At 46.1% G+C, this 17,620-nt stretch overlaps 1 protein-coding gene across 1 annotated transcript; it reads left to right on the top strand.

The window, feature by feature from the left end:
* On the top strand, positions 1–17,616 carry COQ2 (coenzyme Q2, polyprenyltransferase). The gene is made up of 7 exons (XM_084759979.1): positions 1–284; positions 4,498–4,664; positions 7,676–7,797; positions 9,778–9,863; positions 11,537–11,670; positions 13,746–13,934; positions 16,793–17,616. The coding sequence occupies exons 1-7, from the start codon at positions 32–34 to the stop codon at positions 16,943–16,945; spliced, it is 1,104 nt and encodes a 367-aa protein (XP_084616105.1). The 5' UTR covers positions 1–31; the 3' UTR covers positions 16,946–17,616.
* Positions 17,617–17,620: the final 4 nt, after the last annotated feature.

The following is a 17,620-nucleotide window of genomic DNA, read 5'->3' as shown; positions in this document are numbered from 1 at the left end:
TCACCGGGCGGCGTCCAGCCTTAACGCCGTCATGCAGTGCTTGAGAGGCGCCCGGCTAGCGCGGGGCCTTCGGGCCGGTCCGCCGGTGTGGCTGCGAGGTCCACGCGGCCTCTCGCTGGCCCTGGCGCGCACGGTAGGGGCGCCGAGCGCGCGGGACTGGCGGGCACCGGCCGGGGGGACGCAGCGCGGGCGCGCGCTCAGCCTGTCGGCGGCGGCGGTGGTGAACTCGGCGCCCCGCCCCTTGCAGCCCTACCTGCGCCTAATGCGCCTGGACAAGCCCATCGGTGAGTGAGGCGGGCTGGGCTGCGCGCGCTCCTTCTGCCTGGACCGGCTGCCGGCGTGGTGCACCTGTTGGGCCAGTCACCTCGGGACTTGGTCGGGACTCTAGCCAGGGACCCACGCTTCTGAGTCCTACACCCGTAGGCGGACAATGAAAATAAACATGTTGAGATGTGAGGTAGCGCACCTTTGCTTCCTTCACCTTGCTTGGTGATTTGCAGTTTCGAAAGCATTTCTGCACTCGTTAGTTTTCGGTTCTGCTTCCACTTTGTTAGAGCCAGACCAGAAGGACCTAGTGTTAGTACTGCATAACCCGTTACAAAGACTTGGTGCAGACTCTGCGCTCCGGATTGCCCCTCAACGTCGAATGCAACCCTCTCTCTAGGACCGTTGTCTTTTTTCTCTTCTTTTTTCCCATCATAGTGCTCATTGGCACTATTGACACCCGTGACACATAAAAATTCCCACTGCACGGACCTCTTCAGTCTAGTGCCTAAAGCGCTGCCCTCAATAGTAGGTTAATTCACCCGACCTCAGTGATAGAAAGAGCTAGGGGAATTAGCGGCTTTCAAAGCATTTGTTTCTGGTTGGAAAAGACAAATGAAGACCTAGGAAGTATGGAAACAAGTATCAAGTCGTGCGCAGGAAAAAAAAGAGAGAGAGAGAGAGAGCGCTTAATTGTGGGTATCCAGTACTTGAAAAACTGAAAAAGTCGTACTCCAAAGGAAATGCTATAATTCAGAGGAGTAAAGAGATCTTGGAGAAATATTTTCTATTTGTTGTTGCTTTATTTAATCATTTTACAGCCCGATCCCAGCCCCCTCTCACCTCTCCTCCCAATCCCAACACTCACGCCCCTTCACCCCTTCCCTCCTTTCCTCCTTCTCAGAGAAGGGGACGGTGCTAAGGGGGTACCAACCCACCCTGGCACCTCAAGTCACAGCAGGGCTAATGCTATGACTTGGGAAATATTTTTAAAATCCAAAGGTAGCCAAATACGGTGGCTCACAGCTGTAATCCAGCATTCAGGAGGCTGAGGTGGCTGACTCCAGCCACAGACCAGTCGGGGCCATATACTCTGAAAAAAAATAAACAAAAACACTTAGTGCTGAAGTAGTAAGAATACGAGCCTGACCGGCAACATTGGAAAGATCTAGAAAATAGTGGGGGACAAGACTGGCTAGGTGAAGATGGATAACAAAGGGAAAGAGTTCAGTGCTGAATTCTAGCTCATTTAGATGTTAAATACATACAGTTTCTGTGGAGTACATCCAAACGCCTAAATTATTTCTTCCACCTTTACCTATCCAGGATTCTAGAATGGTCCTATTTGGGTTTGGTGTTGTGTTTTCATACAGGGTCCCATTCTGTATCTGAGGCCAGCTTTGAACTCTGTCCTGACTCCGTTTCCCCACTGTGAGGATTGCAGGCATGCACCACCGTGCCTGGCTAGACTTGTTTTGTTTTCTTTTGTTGGAGGCTTGCTTTGTACTCTAGGCTGTCCTCCAATTCCGAGCTATCGTAGACTTCCAAGTGGCAAAAGGGGTGGGAGTAGCACCACCCCCAGCAAGGCCTTACTTTTGATATATTCTAGACGTCTGCGCCCTGCTTGGGATTTGAGCACCGAATCAGAAATTAAAGAGTAGGAGCCTGTGAAGTGACAGGTAGGCCTGGTGTTATTAGGTGTTGTGTAATTCAGGGCTTACACAAGCACTTTATAGTTCTGTTCTTTGCTTCTGGATGACAAAGCTACAGGGCAGACTCTAGGCACATCAGCAGCTGCCGGTGTTTCGGCGTCCACAATTAAGCACCATTATTCCAGCAGCCATGTAACAGGACTCTATAAAGTGGTTATCAGTCACGTTTAGAGCCAGACCTTGTGGATTTGAAGCCTCAGTCCCATCTGGCAGAAGGCTGTGGTTAAATCTCTTCATGCCTCTGCACTTTCTTTGTAAAAGGGAAGTGCGAATATTGGTGTTATAAAGTTATCCTTGGCACCCACCTACATCCAACAGGTACTTTAAACAGTGCTGTATATAAGGGCCGAGGAGGCATCAGTCACTTCACGAGAGGCAATCAGGGAAAACAGTCTTTGTAGTTATATGTGTTAAGTGTCTAAAGGTACTGGTGTGTGTTTTGACACCAAATAAGAGGATTACAGGGTAGAATTCACTCAGCGAATGGTTTAAGGCCCCTGCTATGTGTCAGGAGCAGGAATTGGTAGGAGAATTCCTGGTTTAATATTTGTAATTCTTCTCTTGTGAGACAGTGAGACAGTTACTGTTTTACTGTACTGATATTAGATCTTATTTCTGTCATAGACCAGTATTAGTCTCTGCTATGTTTTAGAAGGCATAGCAAAGTTTTCTTGTTGCTTTCCAGTACTAGGAGTGGAACTCAGAGCCTTCCACACGCTAGGCAAGCTCAGCCCTACTCGGTCACCAGCCAACCTGTATTATACAGGATGTTCCACCAGGTGGTGCTCTTCACCAGACTGACAGCGTCCGTTTTTCCTTCTTCACTGCAGTTACGGTTGATTGTATGGCCTTAAGGAAAACATATGATTAGAGAGTCATAGGCTCAGCCTACACAGCCACTTTGCCCTGTCAGTGAGTTTTCCCCTCTTACAATAAGCTCTGCCACCTATTTGGCTTTTCTCACCACCTCTGCACCTCTCTTCACAGAGTGACCATAAGGAATGAAAGCGTCACAGGGAAGACAGGAGGAAACGCCCCAAGAGTCAGTAGGGGCAGAAGAAGTAGAAGGCTTGTGTGCGTTGAGATGTAGGTATGAGAAGTGAGGGTTAGAATCCCACCTTAAGCACCGTGGCCGTGGGTACGTTGTGCCTCCACCTTTCAGTTTCTGTGTTAGTTACCTTTCTACTGCCGTGATAAAACGCCATGGCAGGGCAGCTCATGGAAGACACGTCCATCATGGTGGAGCATGGCAGCAGCAAGTCGAGCTGGAACTGAGCAGGAAGCAGAGAGCACGCTGAGAATGGCGGAGCCTTTAAACTCCCAAAGCCTGCCTCCAGTGGCACACTTTTAGGTTATGAACAGCGCCACCCACTGAGGCCACTTGTCCTGGTACCAGAGCCTTTAGGTGATGAGACCACCACAGCTAAAGTTAGTGCAGTAAAAAGAATTCTCGTTTACTGTGAGAATTCAGTGCTAGCTCGGGCTGTACAGTAAGAACTTGTATCAAATGAAACAAATCTTTATTCCCTTTAGACTTTATCTGATAGACAAGGTATACAAAGATTAGGTGAAAGACTTCCATTTTAGAAATAGACTATCAAGGTCATTTGTAAAGTCTCTAATCTGTATAATATACTCTATTTAGTCTAATTCCATCCAGTTTATTGGCTAAGCCCCCCTTTATCTATGTGGCTTCAAGATGCTCAGAACAGAAGGGCAGACAGCTGCAGTGCAGTAGCACTGACCCCAAGACCATCTCGGCGAGCTACACTGGTACAGGAAAGGAAGTCCTTACGCACTTTTGAGTTGCTGTGTTCTTAACGGCTGAGCAATCGCTCCAGCCCCTTTAGCCCATTTCTTAATTGTATTGCTGATCTTTTTCTTCTCTGTTTCTGGCAGCTTTTTTATGTGTTAGGGTAAAATCTTATTTGCAGTGTGAGTTACAGATTTATCTCCCCTTGATTTAATGGTTTTTGTTGCAGTTGGTTGGCTTTATTTTGCTTTTATGACAGGGTCTCACTATGTAACCCTGATTAGCCTAGCACTTGATTTGTAGACCAGGCTGGCCTTCAACTTGACCCTTCTGCACTTTGGGATGCAGTGACTGTACTGGGCAGTTGAGGGTTTTGGGGGAGCAGGGGAGGAGGCTTGGTAGGTTTTCTCAACTTGACACAACTAGAGTCATCTGGAAAGAGGCAACCTTGATTAAGGAAATGCCTCCACCTGGCTCCCTGGGTGGTTTTCTTAGTGATGTGGGAGGGCCTAGCCCACTGGGTACAGTGCTACCTGTGCCAGATGGTTCTGGGTGAGCCGAGCCGTAAGTGCCTGCTCCTGCCTTGCGTTCCTGCCCTGACTTCCTTTTATGATGGGCTATGGTGGGCTATGATGGGGATGCGCACACCACACCAGCCCCTCCTCCCCACGCCATGCTGTCTGCACAACAGCAGAAGCCAAGACAGTGAATAAGCAGATGAAGGAAATACCTGTCTTCAATTTGTTCCTTCCTTTTGGTGTTGTTTAGGAACCTGGCTGCTGTATTTGCCGTGTACGTGGAGCATTGGTTTGGCCGCTGAACCAGGCTGTTTTCCAGACTGGTACATGTTGTCACTCTTTGGCACTGGAGCTATTCTAATGCGCGGAGCCGGCTGTACTATTAATGACATGTGGGACCGTGACTTCGATAAAAAGGTAGCTTTATCCTGGGAAGGAACAGAGAGTCTTCTCTGATTTCTGCAGAACACTATGTTGACACCACACGAATGCTACTGAAATCCACTATGGAAAGTAATCCGTTAAGTAGCTGCTGTCGAAATTGCAGTTCACTTCCCATCCACCAGAGGGGTGGCCAAAGGGCTGATGTGTCCTAGAGTTTCACAAATAATTTAAAATGTGGGTGAGTGAATTAACCCAGAAGCAGAAAGACTCAAATGGTATACACTCACTTATATCTGCATACTAGCCCAAGAGGCATGTCCCATGAAAGTCTTCACTTACCAGGAAAGTGGGACAGAGGGGAGGACATCCTATTGGGACTCTAGGGGAAAGAAGCATGGGAGAATGGGGAAATAGAAGGATCCAGAGGGTCCTAGAAACCTACAAGAAGAACATTATGATGGGCGGATCTGGGCCCGGGGGTCCTGCTCAAACTATGTCACCAGCCAAGGAAAATACATGCAGTAAACTTCGAACCCCCACCCAGATCTAGCCAATGGACAGGACATTCTCCACAACTGAGTGGGGAACGAGGACTGACTTTCACATGAACTCTGGTGCCCCATATTTGACCACGTCCCCTTGATGGTGAGGCCTGGTGGCACTCAGAGGAAGGATAGCAGGCTACCAAGAAGAGACTTGATACCCTATGATCGTATAGAGTGGGAGGAGGTCCCCCTCAGTCACAGTCATACGGGAGGGGAGTAAGGGGAAAATGGGAGGGAGGAATGGGAGGATACAAGGGATGGGTTAACTATTGAGATGTAATATGAATGAATGAATTAAAATATGTATATATAATTTAAACATAAAATAAAATGTAGGAGCCAAGGGTAAAGAAGTTACAAGTAGGAATGACAGTTAGAAATTGACCCTGAACCCTTTCATGTCTAAGAGCTATGTCATCCCTTTCTTCAAGGCTGCTCTGTAAATCAGATCTTATTTAAATGAACTGCAGCAGGCACCTTAGCATTGACCCCACCAGTCCCTACCCTCAGGTTTGCTCTTCAGCTCCAGAACCCACAGTCAGCAGTGGCCCAGAACTAAGTGGAAAATTCAGGCCTTCAGCGTGTAAGTTTCAAATTATGCATCATCCAAGTGTTATCACAAGAGCTTTCTACTAAAATATAACTCATACACATGTCGTATTTTATTCCTAGTCTCTCACTGTGAGACAAAAGTATAAGTATACTCTGTGTGTGTGTGTGTGTGTGTGTGTTTCTAGAGAACAGGATGGAATGGAAGGTGGCCGAAGCCACATGAGAAAGCACCTTCATGTTATGCAGACACCGCTGGGGCCACTTAATTGGCCAGCAAATGCAAACCTGTGCTTCTCAATAGATGAGTTGCTAGGCATTAAGGAGTGATGGAGGACAGGGGAGAGTGAGGAAAATAGAGATCCTCATAGTAGGAATTTTATGGAGTTTGTCTGTACTGATGTAAAAATTCTGGTTGCAAATAGGATGTCATCAGTGGATGGGATGATAAGTGTATATCATCCCGGATTTCCCGGTTTTTTTCTTCTTGAGACAGGGTTGGGTTTCTCTTGTAGACCTGTCTTTCCTGGACTCACTTTGTAGACCAAGCTGACCTCAAAGTCACAGAGATCTGCCTGCCTCTGCCTCCTGAGTGCTGGGATTAAAGGTGTGCACCACCACGCTTGGTGGCTTTCCATATTCTTAAGTGCGGTTATCTTGGAGAAAGGGCTTCATTAAGAAATAATCAAGCCACTGGGTATTGTGGTGCATGCCTGCAATCCTAGATAGTACTCAGGAGCCGGAGGTAGGCAGATCTCTGAGTTTGAGGCTAGCCTGGTCTGCAGAGAGTTCCAGAACAGCCAGGGCTACACAGAGAAACCTTGTCTTGGGTAGAAAAAAATAGTCAACATTTTCCATGTTCTCCAAGAGTCTGGGTTATGTCTTGGCGTGCAGCAAATCACGTGTGTTTCATAGCTGTTGAGATGGCTTTTGCTGACTTAAATCTTAAAATATTATCTATTTCTTTTCAGGGATGAGGTAAAAGTCTTGGCCTAATTGTAGCCCTTACTTCAGTTTTTATAGGCAGTATTATCCATCAGTAAAAGACAAGTTTATGGCTCGGGGTTTGCTTAATGCCCTGAATAGTAAATAACTTGCTAATGTATTAATGATGAGTTCATTGCTGTTGCTGTGTGTCAGTTACATGTGTTTGTTGATACTGGGCTAATAATTTACCATCCGAGTAACTACATGGCAAACATCAGCTTAGAAACATTGACTCAAATGTGAGGCTTTCTAATCCCAGCTCCCAAGTTCTTAATTTCTAATAGCAGTGAAATCTTGTATTATAATCTTTATTTGTGACTTTAGTATAATCAAACCACATTTCATGGGGGAAAAAAACCTCAACAGTCTTGATTTGTGTGTTTAACAGTTCTGTCCACGTTACCCCAACAAATTTACCTTTAACATTACAGACTAACATAGTCGGTCTAATATTATAGACACATTCAGTAGTGTGGCAAAACATTCCCATATATGTAATGTATGTTATGTATATATTCTGTATAATATATCATACATATAATTTTAAAAGGTTTATTCATATTTGAGTGCTTTTGTCTGCATGTACACCTGCAGGCCAGAAGAGGGCATCAGATCAGATGGTTGTGAACCACCATGTGGTTTCTGGGAGTTGAACTCAGGACCTCTGAAAGAGCAGTCAGTGCTCTTAACCACTGAGCCATCTCTCTAGCCCTCACTTTAATTTTAAAATAACGTGTGCTTATTTGTATGTGTTAAGGAAATACTGCATGAGAGTTGAGGTCAGAGTAAAACTTGGAGGCATTTCTCTCCTTCCATCATGTGAGTCCAGTCATCAAGCTTGGAGGCAAGTGCCTGACCCTGCACCATCTCGCTAGCCCATGGACCGATCCATCCATTAATCAACACTTAAATGAACAACTGAGTTGGCATTTGAGGTTAATGTGTCTCTTTTCCTGTGTTGAGGTTATAAGGACAGCAAGTCGCCCGATTGCCTCTGGAGACATCTCAACCTTCCATTCCTTCGTCTTCCTTGGAGGACAGCTGACCCTGGCCCTGGGTGTTCTCCTGTGTTTGAACTACTACAGGTACATTAGATGGGATTTCACGGTTGTGTGTAAAATATCTCCTCTGACATGGAAAATGTGGGAATAAAATAGAATCTCTTTATTACAAATCTTCTTATTGACTCCTATGAAGCATACAGGAGTTAGCAAGAGGAAAGGAACTCAGCACACTGTAAACTCTGCTTGAGGGACGTGTCACGAAGGAGTGCAGTGTCCGGCCTACTTCTGAAGGCCTCTAGTACTTGCTCTGGATGCCCCTGATGGGGCACAAGGCACACCCCAGGTTCTCAGGTGTATGCATATAGTTTTACTTACACAGCCTGTTACCGATGAGTACCTGAAAGCAGAAGTGGTTAGGCTCAAAGTGCTTCAGAAGTAAGGAGGGAGGGCAAAGGAGAGAGTGCCCGTCAAAGGACTGCTCTGTAGAGAACAGGCCTGGGCGCATGGCAGGCCCAACAGCTCGAAAAGGCTGTGTTAGATGAGAAACCTCAGAGCGTCTTACGTTTCTGTGATTTTTTGTTGTTGTTGTTGTTTTGTTTTGATGTTATTTTGGTTATGGTTTTGGGATTGTTTTTTTGTTTTGTTTTGGCTTGGTTTTTGGGTTTTCGAGACAGGGTTTCCCAGTGTAACAGCCCTGGCTGTCCTGGACCTTTTTTGTAGACAAGGCTGACCTCGAACTCACAGAGATCTGCCTGCCTCTGCCTCCCAAGTGCTGGGATTATAGGCCTGCACCACTACACTCAGCTGTTATTTTGAGACAGGGTCTCAACTATGTAGCTCTGGCTGTCCTGAGGCTCACTCTGTGGACCAGGCTTGCCTTACACTTAAGATTCTCAGTTGTGCGCCACCACCACATGGGCTGGCTTCTCTTTCTTGAGAAGTAGCACTGGCTATGCATGCACAAGAACCACCTCACTCTGATGAACTCTGTGTTAGACGCGTGGAGAGCGGGGGGCGTGGCTCACTTCATAAAGTACTTGCCGCATAAATATGAGACCTAAGTTTACTCTCTAGCACCCACCTTCCAAAGTTAGGCCTGGGGGTGTACTTGCAATCCCAGCACTGGGGAGGCAGAGGCAGGCAGACACCTGGGATTTGCTGGCCAACAAGCCTCTCCTGGTTGGCCAACCTTGGGTTCCATTGAGATACCTTTTTTCAAAAATCAAGGTACGGCTGGGCAGTGGTGGTGCATGCCTTTAATCCCAGCGCTTGGGAGGCAGAGGCAGGTGGATCCCTGTGAGTTCGAGGCCAGCCTGGTTGACAATGCAAGTTGAGTACAGCCAAGGCTACAGAGAGAAACCCTGTCTCAAAAAAACAAAAAACAAACAAACAAAAAAAGCAAGGTAAGGTGTGGTAGCGCATGGTGGTGCACACCTTTAATCCTAGCACTTCAGAGGCAGAGGCTGGCAGATTGCAATAGTTCAAGGCCAGCCTGGTCTACAAAGTGGGTCTACACAGAGAAACCCTGTCTCAAAAACAAGGGAGGAAGCAAGGTACAGCTTCTCCGGAGCCCATTGGAGGTTGATCTTTCCTCGTCCACAGTACTTTGGTTTACGGCACCCCTTGGGGTTTGCAAGCAGTTTAGAGAGGCAGTAAATGGTTTAAATTGGTGGGACGCTGAGCCAGATTGCTTAGAAGTTTGAATCTTGCTCTCCTACACAACCTGGATGACGTTCACACCTTCATCTCTTTGGGCTTGAGTTTCCACTTGGCAGGAAGGAATGCGATTAAAACTTGTCTGCTGCCTGGGGAAGCTTGTAGAATAAATTAGTAGAACTGAAGCACTTAATGTAGTGCCTAACACAGGACAGTGCCGTGTGTGTCAGCTCTTGTTATGTTTGCCTGTTTTGTGACAGTTAAGATACTTTCCTAATCATCTCCAATGAGTAAAATCAACCTGTAGGATTAAGACAGAAGTATCTTGCCATCATTGCTAATAATGACTTGAAATCTTTAGTGGTTTCTAAATGATGCCACTAATCCTGCTGCTTCTATTTCCAGCATAGTGATGGGGGCAGCGTCCTTACTTCTTGTCGTCACCTACCCACTAATGAAAAGAATCACATTTTGGCCTCAGTTAATCTTGGGTAAGTCCCTTCATGTGGCAGTGTTTTACATCCTGCACAAGGTGTGAGTGTGTCAAGTTAGCCATCAAGTTTTACAAAGGATAAATTTTCATTCTTTAAAGGAGTTCAGTTAGAGCCAGGCGTAGTGGTACTCACCTTTAATCCCAGCACTCAGGGAGGCAGAGGCAGGGAGATCTCTGTGACTTCGAGGCCAGCCTGGTCTACAAAGTGAGTCCAGGACAGCCAAGGCTACACAGAGAAACCCTGTCTTGAAAAACCAGAAAAGAAAAAAAGGAGTTCAATTAGTTATTCTCATTGGCTAACAACTTTTATTGATTTATTAAGATTATTAGGATTAATATTTTTCTAGAGTGCCTTTTAAAACTCTAGATGTATCCTACAGAATTTAGAAGAGAGGTAGGACGGACTTCTGAAGGCAAAGGTTGACATTGATAGCTTCGACAGCTCTCACTCTATGAAACTTTAACAAAATCATATTTACAGGTTCTCTCTCTCCCCTTTAATAGACTGTGAGTGGCTAAAAAGCATTCTTTATGTATAGCCCGGCATCGGCATCACCCAGAGCAATTACTCAAGACAGTGTGTGTGTGTGTGTGTGTGTGTAAGGAGAGGAGATACAGAAGGTAGGTGGATGGATAGGCAGGCAGGTCAAAAGTACTGCCAGACTTTTCTATCCTATTTCTAGGATATTCTAAATTACTCCAGGCTGGTAATTGCCTGGTAATGAGCCATTTTTCTAGTAAATAAAAGAAGACATTTCATGAAAATCAGTTAGGCCTTGACGTGTGAGTAATTTGTGATGGAATATTTATCCCCTCATTGAATAGTCATATTCTGTTTCCCCCCACCCCCCCATCATGTTCCACTGGGTCTGGGACTGTTGGTGCAGGAGTACAGCATTTCCCGTCTGGTATAGTCACTCCAAACATTTATCGATCTCCTACCACCAAACTCTCAGAAGATGACCTTGGCTAAAGCATGGCCGCATTTTTATGGAACTATAGGCAGGTTGTTGCAGTACATTGTGGCAAGCATGAGTGTGGTGGGACCACAAAGGAGAGGAAGGGCGTTCTGAGTGGGAATAGACACTGTAAGGAAAGGAAGAAGAGTTCTGCAGAGTAGTGTGGGCGCTGTGTCTGGGGGCCCTGAGGGAGTTGTAGGCAAAGGATCCCACAGAAAGCTGAGCATCGGCCGGGACTTAGGGAGGGTCAGCCTTACAGATAGGATACCAGAGCTGTTGGCATGTGGGCTGTTTACAGACCTCAGAGAGGCTGCACTTGCAGAATAAGTGGTAGGTTAGCTCTGTCCTCTGTCCCATCACTTAGAGGGGAGGTAGGAGAACACAGGTTTTGACCTCGTAGGTCTGAGTTCAGACCCCAGCACATGCGGTTTGTTGGCTTTGCTAGGCACAAACTTCTTAGTCATCTTATTAAAGGGTATTGTCCTTTTTATTAACTATGCTATTTAATTATTAGTTAAACTTTCTGTGCTTTTTTTTTTTTTTTTTGGTAAGATGGAGCAAATAAATACACACGAGGCTGAGAAGATCGTGTGACCAGAGAGAGCAGCGTGCCAGGGCCTAACTGTAATGAGCAATTGACGCGCACTGAGCCTCCCAACCGTGCAGTGCTGCTGAACAGTCTGCTTCCTCTCTTCCTCCTCACCCACTGCAGGCTTGACTTTCAACTGGGGTGCCTTACTTGGATGGTCTGCTATCAAGGGCTCCTGCGACCCATCGGTGTGCCTGCCTCTTTACTTTTCTGGAGTTATGTGGACGCTGATATATGATACTATTTATGCCCATCAGGTAAAGAAATGATAACGTTTTTCTTAACTTGATTGAACCACTGTTGTTTTCTAAGAACCCTTTTGTTTCTTTGTCTGGTTGGTTTTAGTTTTTTGAGACAATACTTCATGTTACATAGGCTGGCTTGGAGCTGGCTGTGTGGCCAGAGATGACCTTACAGTCCGCATTCTCTTGCCTCTACTCCCTAAGAGTTGGGGAGAACCAAATTAGACGGAAAGATGTTAGCTTCCTAAAAGGAAACCATTCACAGCCCCCTCATCCAAGCAACTGTTGCTGGTCATGTTTATGTTTGCTTACTCAGCGGTTCAGTTGATTTATTGTTTTGTTCACAAGCATTTAAATAAGATTTATTATGCTCCAGGCACCATTTTAAATGTTTTACAAAATACTAACTTAATTCTCTAACAGCCTGAACAGAAGGGATCTTTTTTGTCCCCATTTTATAAATAAGTAACTTCCTCGTGGCTCTGTAGGTGTGGGGAGCAGACGGTCTCCATGATCTGTACTTGTGGTTGCTCTGCGCCTCTGTTGGTGTCTCTAATCACAACTGGGCAGACTTCTAACTGTGTGCGTAATAAACACTTCCTTTGTTTAGTCACTGTGGTTTTACAATTCTCGAGACAGGGTCTTGTGTGTTGTAGGAAGTGACCCTTGAACTCTTGCTCCTTCTTCCACAGCCTCAAATGCTGGGTCCCAGGCGTAAGCCGTCAAATCTGACCATTCTCCATATTTTTTCCATTTTTGCTATTGCTACTTGAAGTACACTGAATAGTCCCTTGACTTGGATGGCATCACTGTTTTAAATATAATGATACACCTGTTTTGCCAAACTAAGCTATTTCTGAGTTTTGATAACTATAAATAATATTCTCCAAATTAACACTTTATACATACAAGGTTCCAGGTAAAACTTGAGGAATCGTGACATTGAGGAGCTGGAGAGATGGCTGCACAATTGAGAGCACTGCTGCTCTTGGAGAGGACCACATGGTGGGCCACAGCTGCCTGTAACTCCAGCTCCTGGGAATCTACACCCGCTCTGGTCTCCATGGCAGATACATGGACACAAACACGCACACATAAATTAAATTAATCTGTTTTAAAGGAGTATTGACTCAGAAGTGCAAACATCCTAAAGCTCTTACTACTCCCTTGCATAGTTTGCTTGGAACACTTCCTTTTTGCTTTTCTTGGTTTGTGACCTTAATGCTTATACTGTTGCCAGCTTCGCTGAAGTACAGTTGACAAACATTGTTGTGATGTGTGTGGTGCCTGATCACGCACATCACGAAATTACTGACATATTCCTCACCACAGTGAGTTACTATTTGTGTGTGTGTAGTGAGGAGATAGTTATGAACCTTTTATAAAAAGATTATTTATTCTGTGGGGGATATGTGCACGTGCGTGCTAGTTACAGGGGCAGAGGGAGAGCAACAGCCATCAGCACGCAGTCCTACATGAAGGGAGTCAGCCGGGCTGAGTGGAAGTGCGTGGGTGTGGCTATGCAGTGAGCATCTTATGTGGCTGTGATACCAGCAAGATTGGTCCTGAGAATTGAGAGCCCTGGAGGAATGGAGCTCAGCAAGGGATACAGACTCGAGACCGGGCATGGTGGTGCATGCCTTGAAATACCAGCATGCAGCAGGCAGAGGCAGGCGGATCTCTGTGAATTCGAGGTCAGCCTGATCTGCCCAGCATGTTTCAAGGCAGCCAGGGCTACGTGGAGAGACTCCATCAAAAATAAGACATCATATTAAGGTGTAAGCAGTTGAGCTTTAGAAGTTTAATTCCAAGTCATTATGGGGCCATAAGTAGTAGAGCTGCAGTGGAGGGCCAGACTGCCAATTGTACAGCATGAGGAATGATGTCCTGCCATCCAGCGTTGACCTGTTCTGAGTCTCTCATGATATGCCCTGTGATGTATCTACATGTTCTTAAATATCTTACTCTTTGATTAGAGAGCAGTGTTAGTTGTAAATATATTAAAAACACCAAAGTTGAATACTTTAAAAATGTGATCTTTATACCACTGAATTAAACATCAAAGCATGCTTTTCTGTTCCTGATATTAGGACAAAAAGGACGACGCTCTGATTGGCCTGAAGTCCACAGCACTGCTGTTCAGGGAGAACACCAAGCAGTGGCTCAGTGGCTTTGGGGTCGCCATGCTGGGAGCGCTGAGCCTGGCAGGAGCCAACAGTGGCCAGACCATCCCGTACTATGCTGCTGTGGCTGCCATAGGAGCCCACCTGGCTCACCAGGTTTGACCTTGTCCTTGCTCCCCTCCCACTTCCTTACACACTGGAATGTATTTAAACAAAATAGCCACTGTCAACCAGGCAACAAACTTCCCAAAACAAATGCTACTTGGCTTGTGTGGCTTTGAGTTGGCCCTCCCTCCACATCGACTCGTCACATCAAAAAATTAGCATTGCTGTGTGCTGTGGCGCAGCCCTTTAATCCCAGGACTCTGGAGGCAGAGGTAGTCATATCACTGTGAGTTTGAGGCCAGCCTGCTCTACGTAGTGAGTTCCAGGACAGCTATATATAGAGACCTTGTCTCCAAACAGACAAACAACAAGCAATACAAACAAACAAAATTAATGTAAAGAAAATAACATAAACCTAAATGGGGATTTTTTTTCCCTTTGATTTTCCTAGATATTATTTCTGATACGTCTGGGAATTTTTCAGCTATAACTGAAGCTTGTAAGCTGAGCTGATTACTCCATAATAATAATAAAATAGGGCCAGTCAGCTCGCTCACAGGGTGACGGTGCTTGCCACCAAGTCTGATGTCCTGGGCTTGAGTCCCAGACCTCCATGGTAGAAGGAGAAGCTCACTCCCTGAGTTGTCCTCTGACCTCCACCTGTGCACTGTGGCGCACATGTGTGCAAGCATACTAGAGTCACGCGTGCACAACTGTACTTTTCAAATGTAACAGTCATGAGTTCTATCGGCATAGGGGGCCACTACCAGCTGAATAAAGCATGGGTTCAGGCAGCCTGAAATCCCAGCTGCGCAGGAAGCCGAGCCAGCAAGACAGCTCAGGGTCAGTCTAGGCAACTTAGTGAAACTGGATCTCAAAATGAAAAGGAAGGACTGGAGAGCTAATCAGTCCTGGGTTCAAGTCCCAGCACCCAAACAACACCAGAACCAACAGGAAGTGCTAAACAAGTTCAGGTGAGACCAAAGCTGTGACAGGATGTCCACCCAGCGCTAGCGCTGTTCCACCACCACAGGCTCACAGCGGAGCCCACATGAGGAGCCTGTGAAGTGATAGGTAGCCAAGGCTAGCTGAATCAGCGGCCACGAACAGCATGCTTTCTGTGTCTGCTGCAGAGTTCTCTTTGAGTTGAATAAATAGGTGTAGGAAGCCGGGCGTGGTGGTGCGCGCCTTTGCTCCCAGCACTCTTGAGGCAGAGGCAGGCTGATTGCTGAGAGTTCAAGGCCAGCCTGGTCTACAAAGTGAGTCCACGACAGCCAAGGCTACACAGAGAAACCTTGTCTCGAAAAATAAAAAAATAAAATAAAATAAAATAAATAGGTGTAGGAATAAGTAAGAAATAATTCAGGAGCCTGCATTCAGATGATGTTTTATACAGGTTACTGGGAACTGTGTGTCTGTGTAGGCAAGACTGGAACGCTATGCCCAGCAGAAACTAGTCTGACGTAAATGGTAGAATTTGTGATTCTCTAGTGTTTCATCATTTTCCTCTCCAGAAAGTATCAGAATCCCTTGCTGAGGATTGAGAACTTGGCTCAAGGCCCATTATCATCAATTAAATGTCTGGTAGATAGAAATATACATTAAAGTATTAGATGGCAAAGGAGGGGGAAATATACAAGCAGCTATAAATATTATAAAATATGTGGGCCAATTTATATTGTAAATTGCATATGGTACTCAGTGCACTATCTTAATGTTATTCTAAGATAGTCTCTCTTGCCCTGGCTGTCCTGAAACTCCTCTATGTAAAAGGAAACACTGATTTTTGAGTCTGCTGACAGACTCTGCTAATAGAAAAGAGAGAGTTCAGGCCACCCAGGCACATGGCAGACTGTGCTCACAGTCCTAGCTCTAGGAATGCAGAGACAAGAGGGTCCAGAAAGGAAGGGAAGAAAGAAGGCAAGTTAAGTAAGGCTTTTCAGTATATCTGCAGGGCTGGTGTGGGGAAAAGGGCTGGCCATAGGACTAGGTGTCTGCACCCCCTGTAAGCACCGGAGGGAGTTAGAAAAATATATGTAGAACACTTTTGCTTGTCAAAGTAACCTGGGAGGGTCTCCCTCATTTAGTCAGAGCCAGGAATGTGGGGGCTCTTTTGTCGCCTGCACAGCGGGGCCATTCTGCTCTAAACAAGAGAGACTACTGTAGAAAGGACAACTGGAGCTCGAGGCTGCGGCCCCTTTCCTCAAGTGCGTAGGCCCAGAGGCATTTGACTTTAAACTTTTAAAGATGTTTGCCAGGCACAGTGGCGCACACCTGTAATCCCAGCACTTGGAGAGGGAAAGGCTGGTAGATCTCTGGGACTTAGAGGCCAGCCTGGTCTACAAAGTGAGTCCAGGACAGCCAAGGCCACACAAAGAAACCCTGTCTTGGGGAGGGCGGAGAAGGGAGAGTTTTCAGTAGTCGCATGTACATAAAATATGTCTTGGAAATGGGACTCAATTTGAAACTTGAGCTTCACATGTGTGTCACGTCTGTCTTAGTCACATAGCCTGGAGGTACCTGTATACAGTGATTTCAGAACACCTGTATCCTGACTGACTTCATCACAGAAAGCCACATGTGCATTTTCAGGTGCTGTGTCAGTTTTGGACTTTGAGGCATTTTGTATTTTTTTATTAGAGAAGGCCGACCTTGGTTAGAACCGAGGAAAGCAGAGGTTGCCCCTCAGACATTGTCATACCCTCAGCCAGGGCTGTTAGGACACAGGCTGACTCCACACTAAGATGTGCTGGGTTTTCTGCGTTGGAAGATAGTTAGGGTATAGTAAAGCCCTCTTACACTTAAATCCTGTAACTACAGCTTAGCCGCTTTCTCTCTGAACAGATTTGCCTGTGCCACCTACAGTCCAGAGTGAACCCTGACGCAGCACTGTGCCCTTTCTCTTTCAGATATACACTGTAGACATCCACCGACCCGAGGACTGCTGGGATAAATTTACCTCCAACCGCACAGTAGGAATACTCCTGTTTTTAGGGATTGTCCTTGGGAATTTGTGGAAAGAAAAGACGAAAGAAACAGAAGATGTCAGAGTAGAAAATTAGCAGATAAGCTGAGCTTGGTGGTCCCTCAGGAAGCAGAGACAGGAGGATTGTGAGGTCAAGGTCATTAAGTGGCATAGGGGACCCTGTCTCACAGAAGCAGAATGGCTGAAGTTGTAGGTCAGAGGTAGAGCGCCTGCCAGCGGGCTGTGCAACATGCCCGAGCCTCTGCGTTCTCTGCTAGCAAATACATAATCAAACTCTCAGGGCTAGAGGCCACATTGTTAGGTTTGGATCAGCAGTCTGTTAGGGAAGTAAGAAGTATGCGCGGAGTGTGTTTGCTGGCACAGCTGTTCCCTAGCAGAACGGCTCCCTGCTACAGCAGCTGGGACTCCTGGGCTTGCATAGACGCCAGTGTTTAGGTTGGTACAGCCTCTGTCCTGGGCTTTCTTATCTGAAGTTTCAGAAGCTTTAGGGGGGGAAAACTTGCTGTGTAAGTCATTAAATGAATGGTTTTCTGAGAATGGCTACATGCTTTACTGTATCTCTCACTAAGGGTCTCCTGTGAGAAGTGGGGTACATTATTCTTTACTGTGATCTTTACTCACTGCCAAAGCTGTAACTCAGGAAGCCATTCTGATTCCGAATGTTCTAGAAGAATATGAGCAAATAAAGTTGTTACTTAACCATGTCTGTGGCTGTGACTCTCAGTACAGCCCTGACATAGAAATTTTGATG

Source organism: Acomys minous (assembly GCF_964271855.1).
Source record: "Acomys minous genome assembly, chromosome: 15".
Classification (NCBI taxonomy): domain Eukaryota; kingdom Metazoa; phylum Chordata; class Mammalia; order Rodentia; family Muridae; genus Acomys; species Acomys minous.
The sequence above is the reverse complement of the archived record's forward strand: the minus strand, read 5'-3'. Positions and strand labels throughout refer to the sequence as shown.

Bases quoted from the DNA above. Each gene is read 5' to 3' on its own strand.
- COQ2 (XM_084759979.1), top strand. From the start codon at position 32: ATGCAGTGCTTGAGAGGCGCCCGGCTAGCGCGGGGCCTTCGGGCCGGT. The intron at 285-4,497 runs GTGAGTGAGGCG...GGTGTTGTTTAG, and splicing joins GCGCCTGGACAAGCCCATCG to GAACCTGGCTGCTGTATTTG. The intron at 4,665-7,675 runs GTAGCTTTATCC...TCCTGTGTTGAG, and splicing joins ACCGTGACTTCGATAAAAAG to GTTATAAGGACAGCAAGTCG.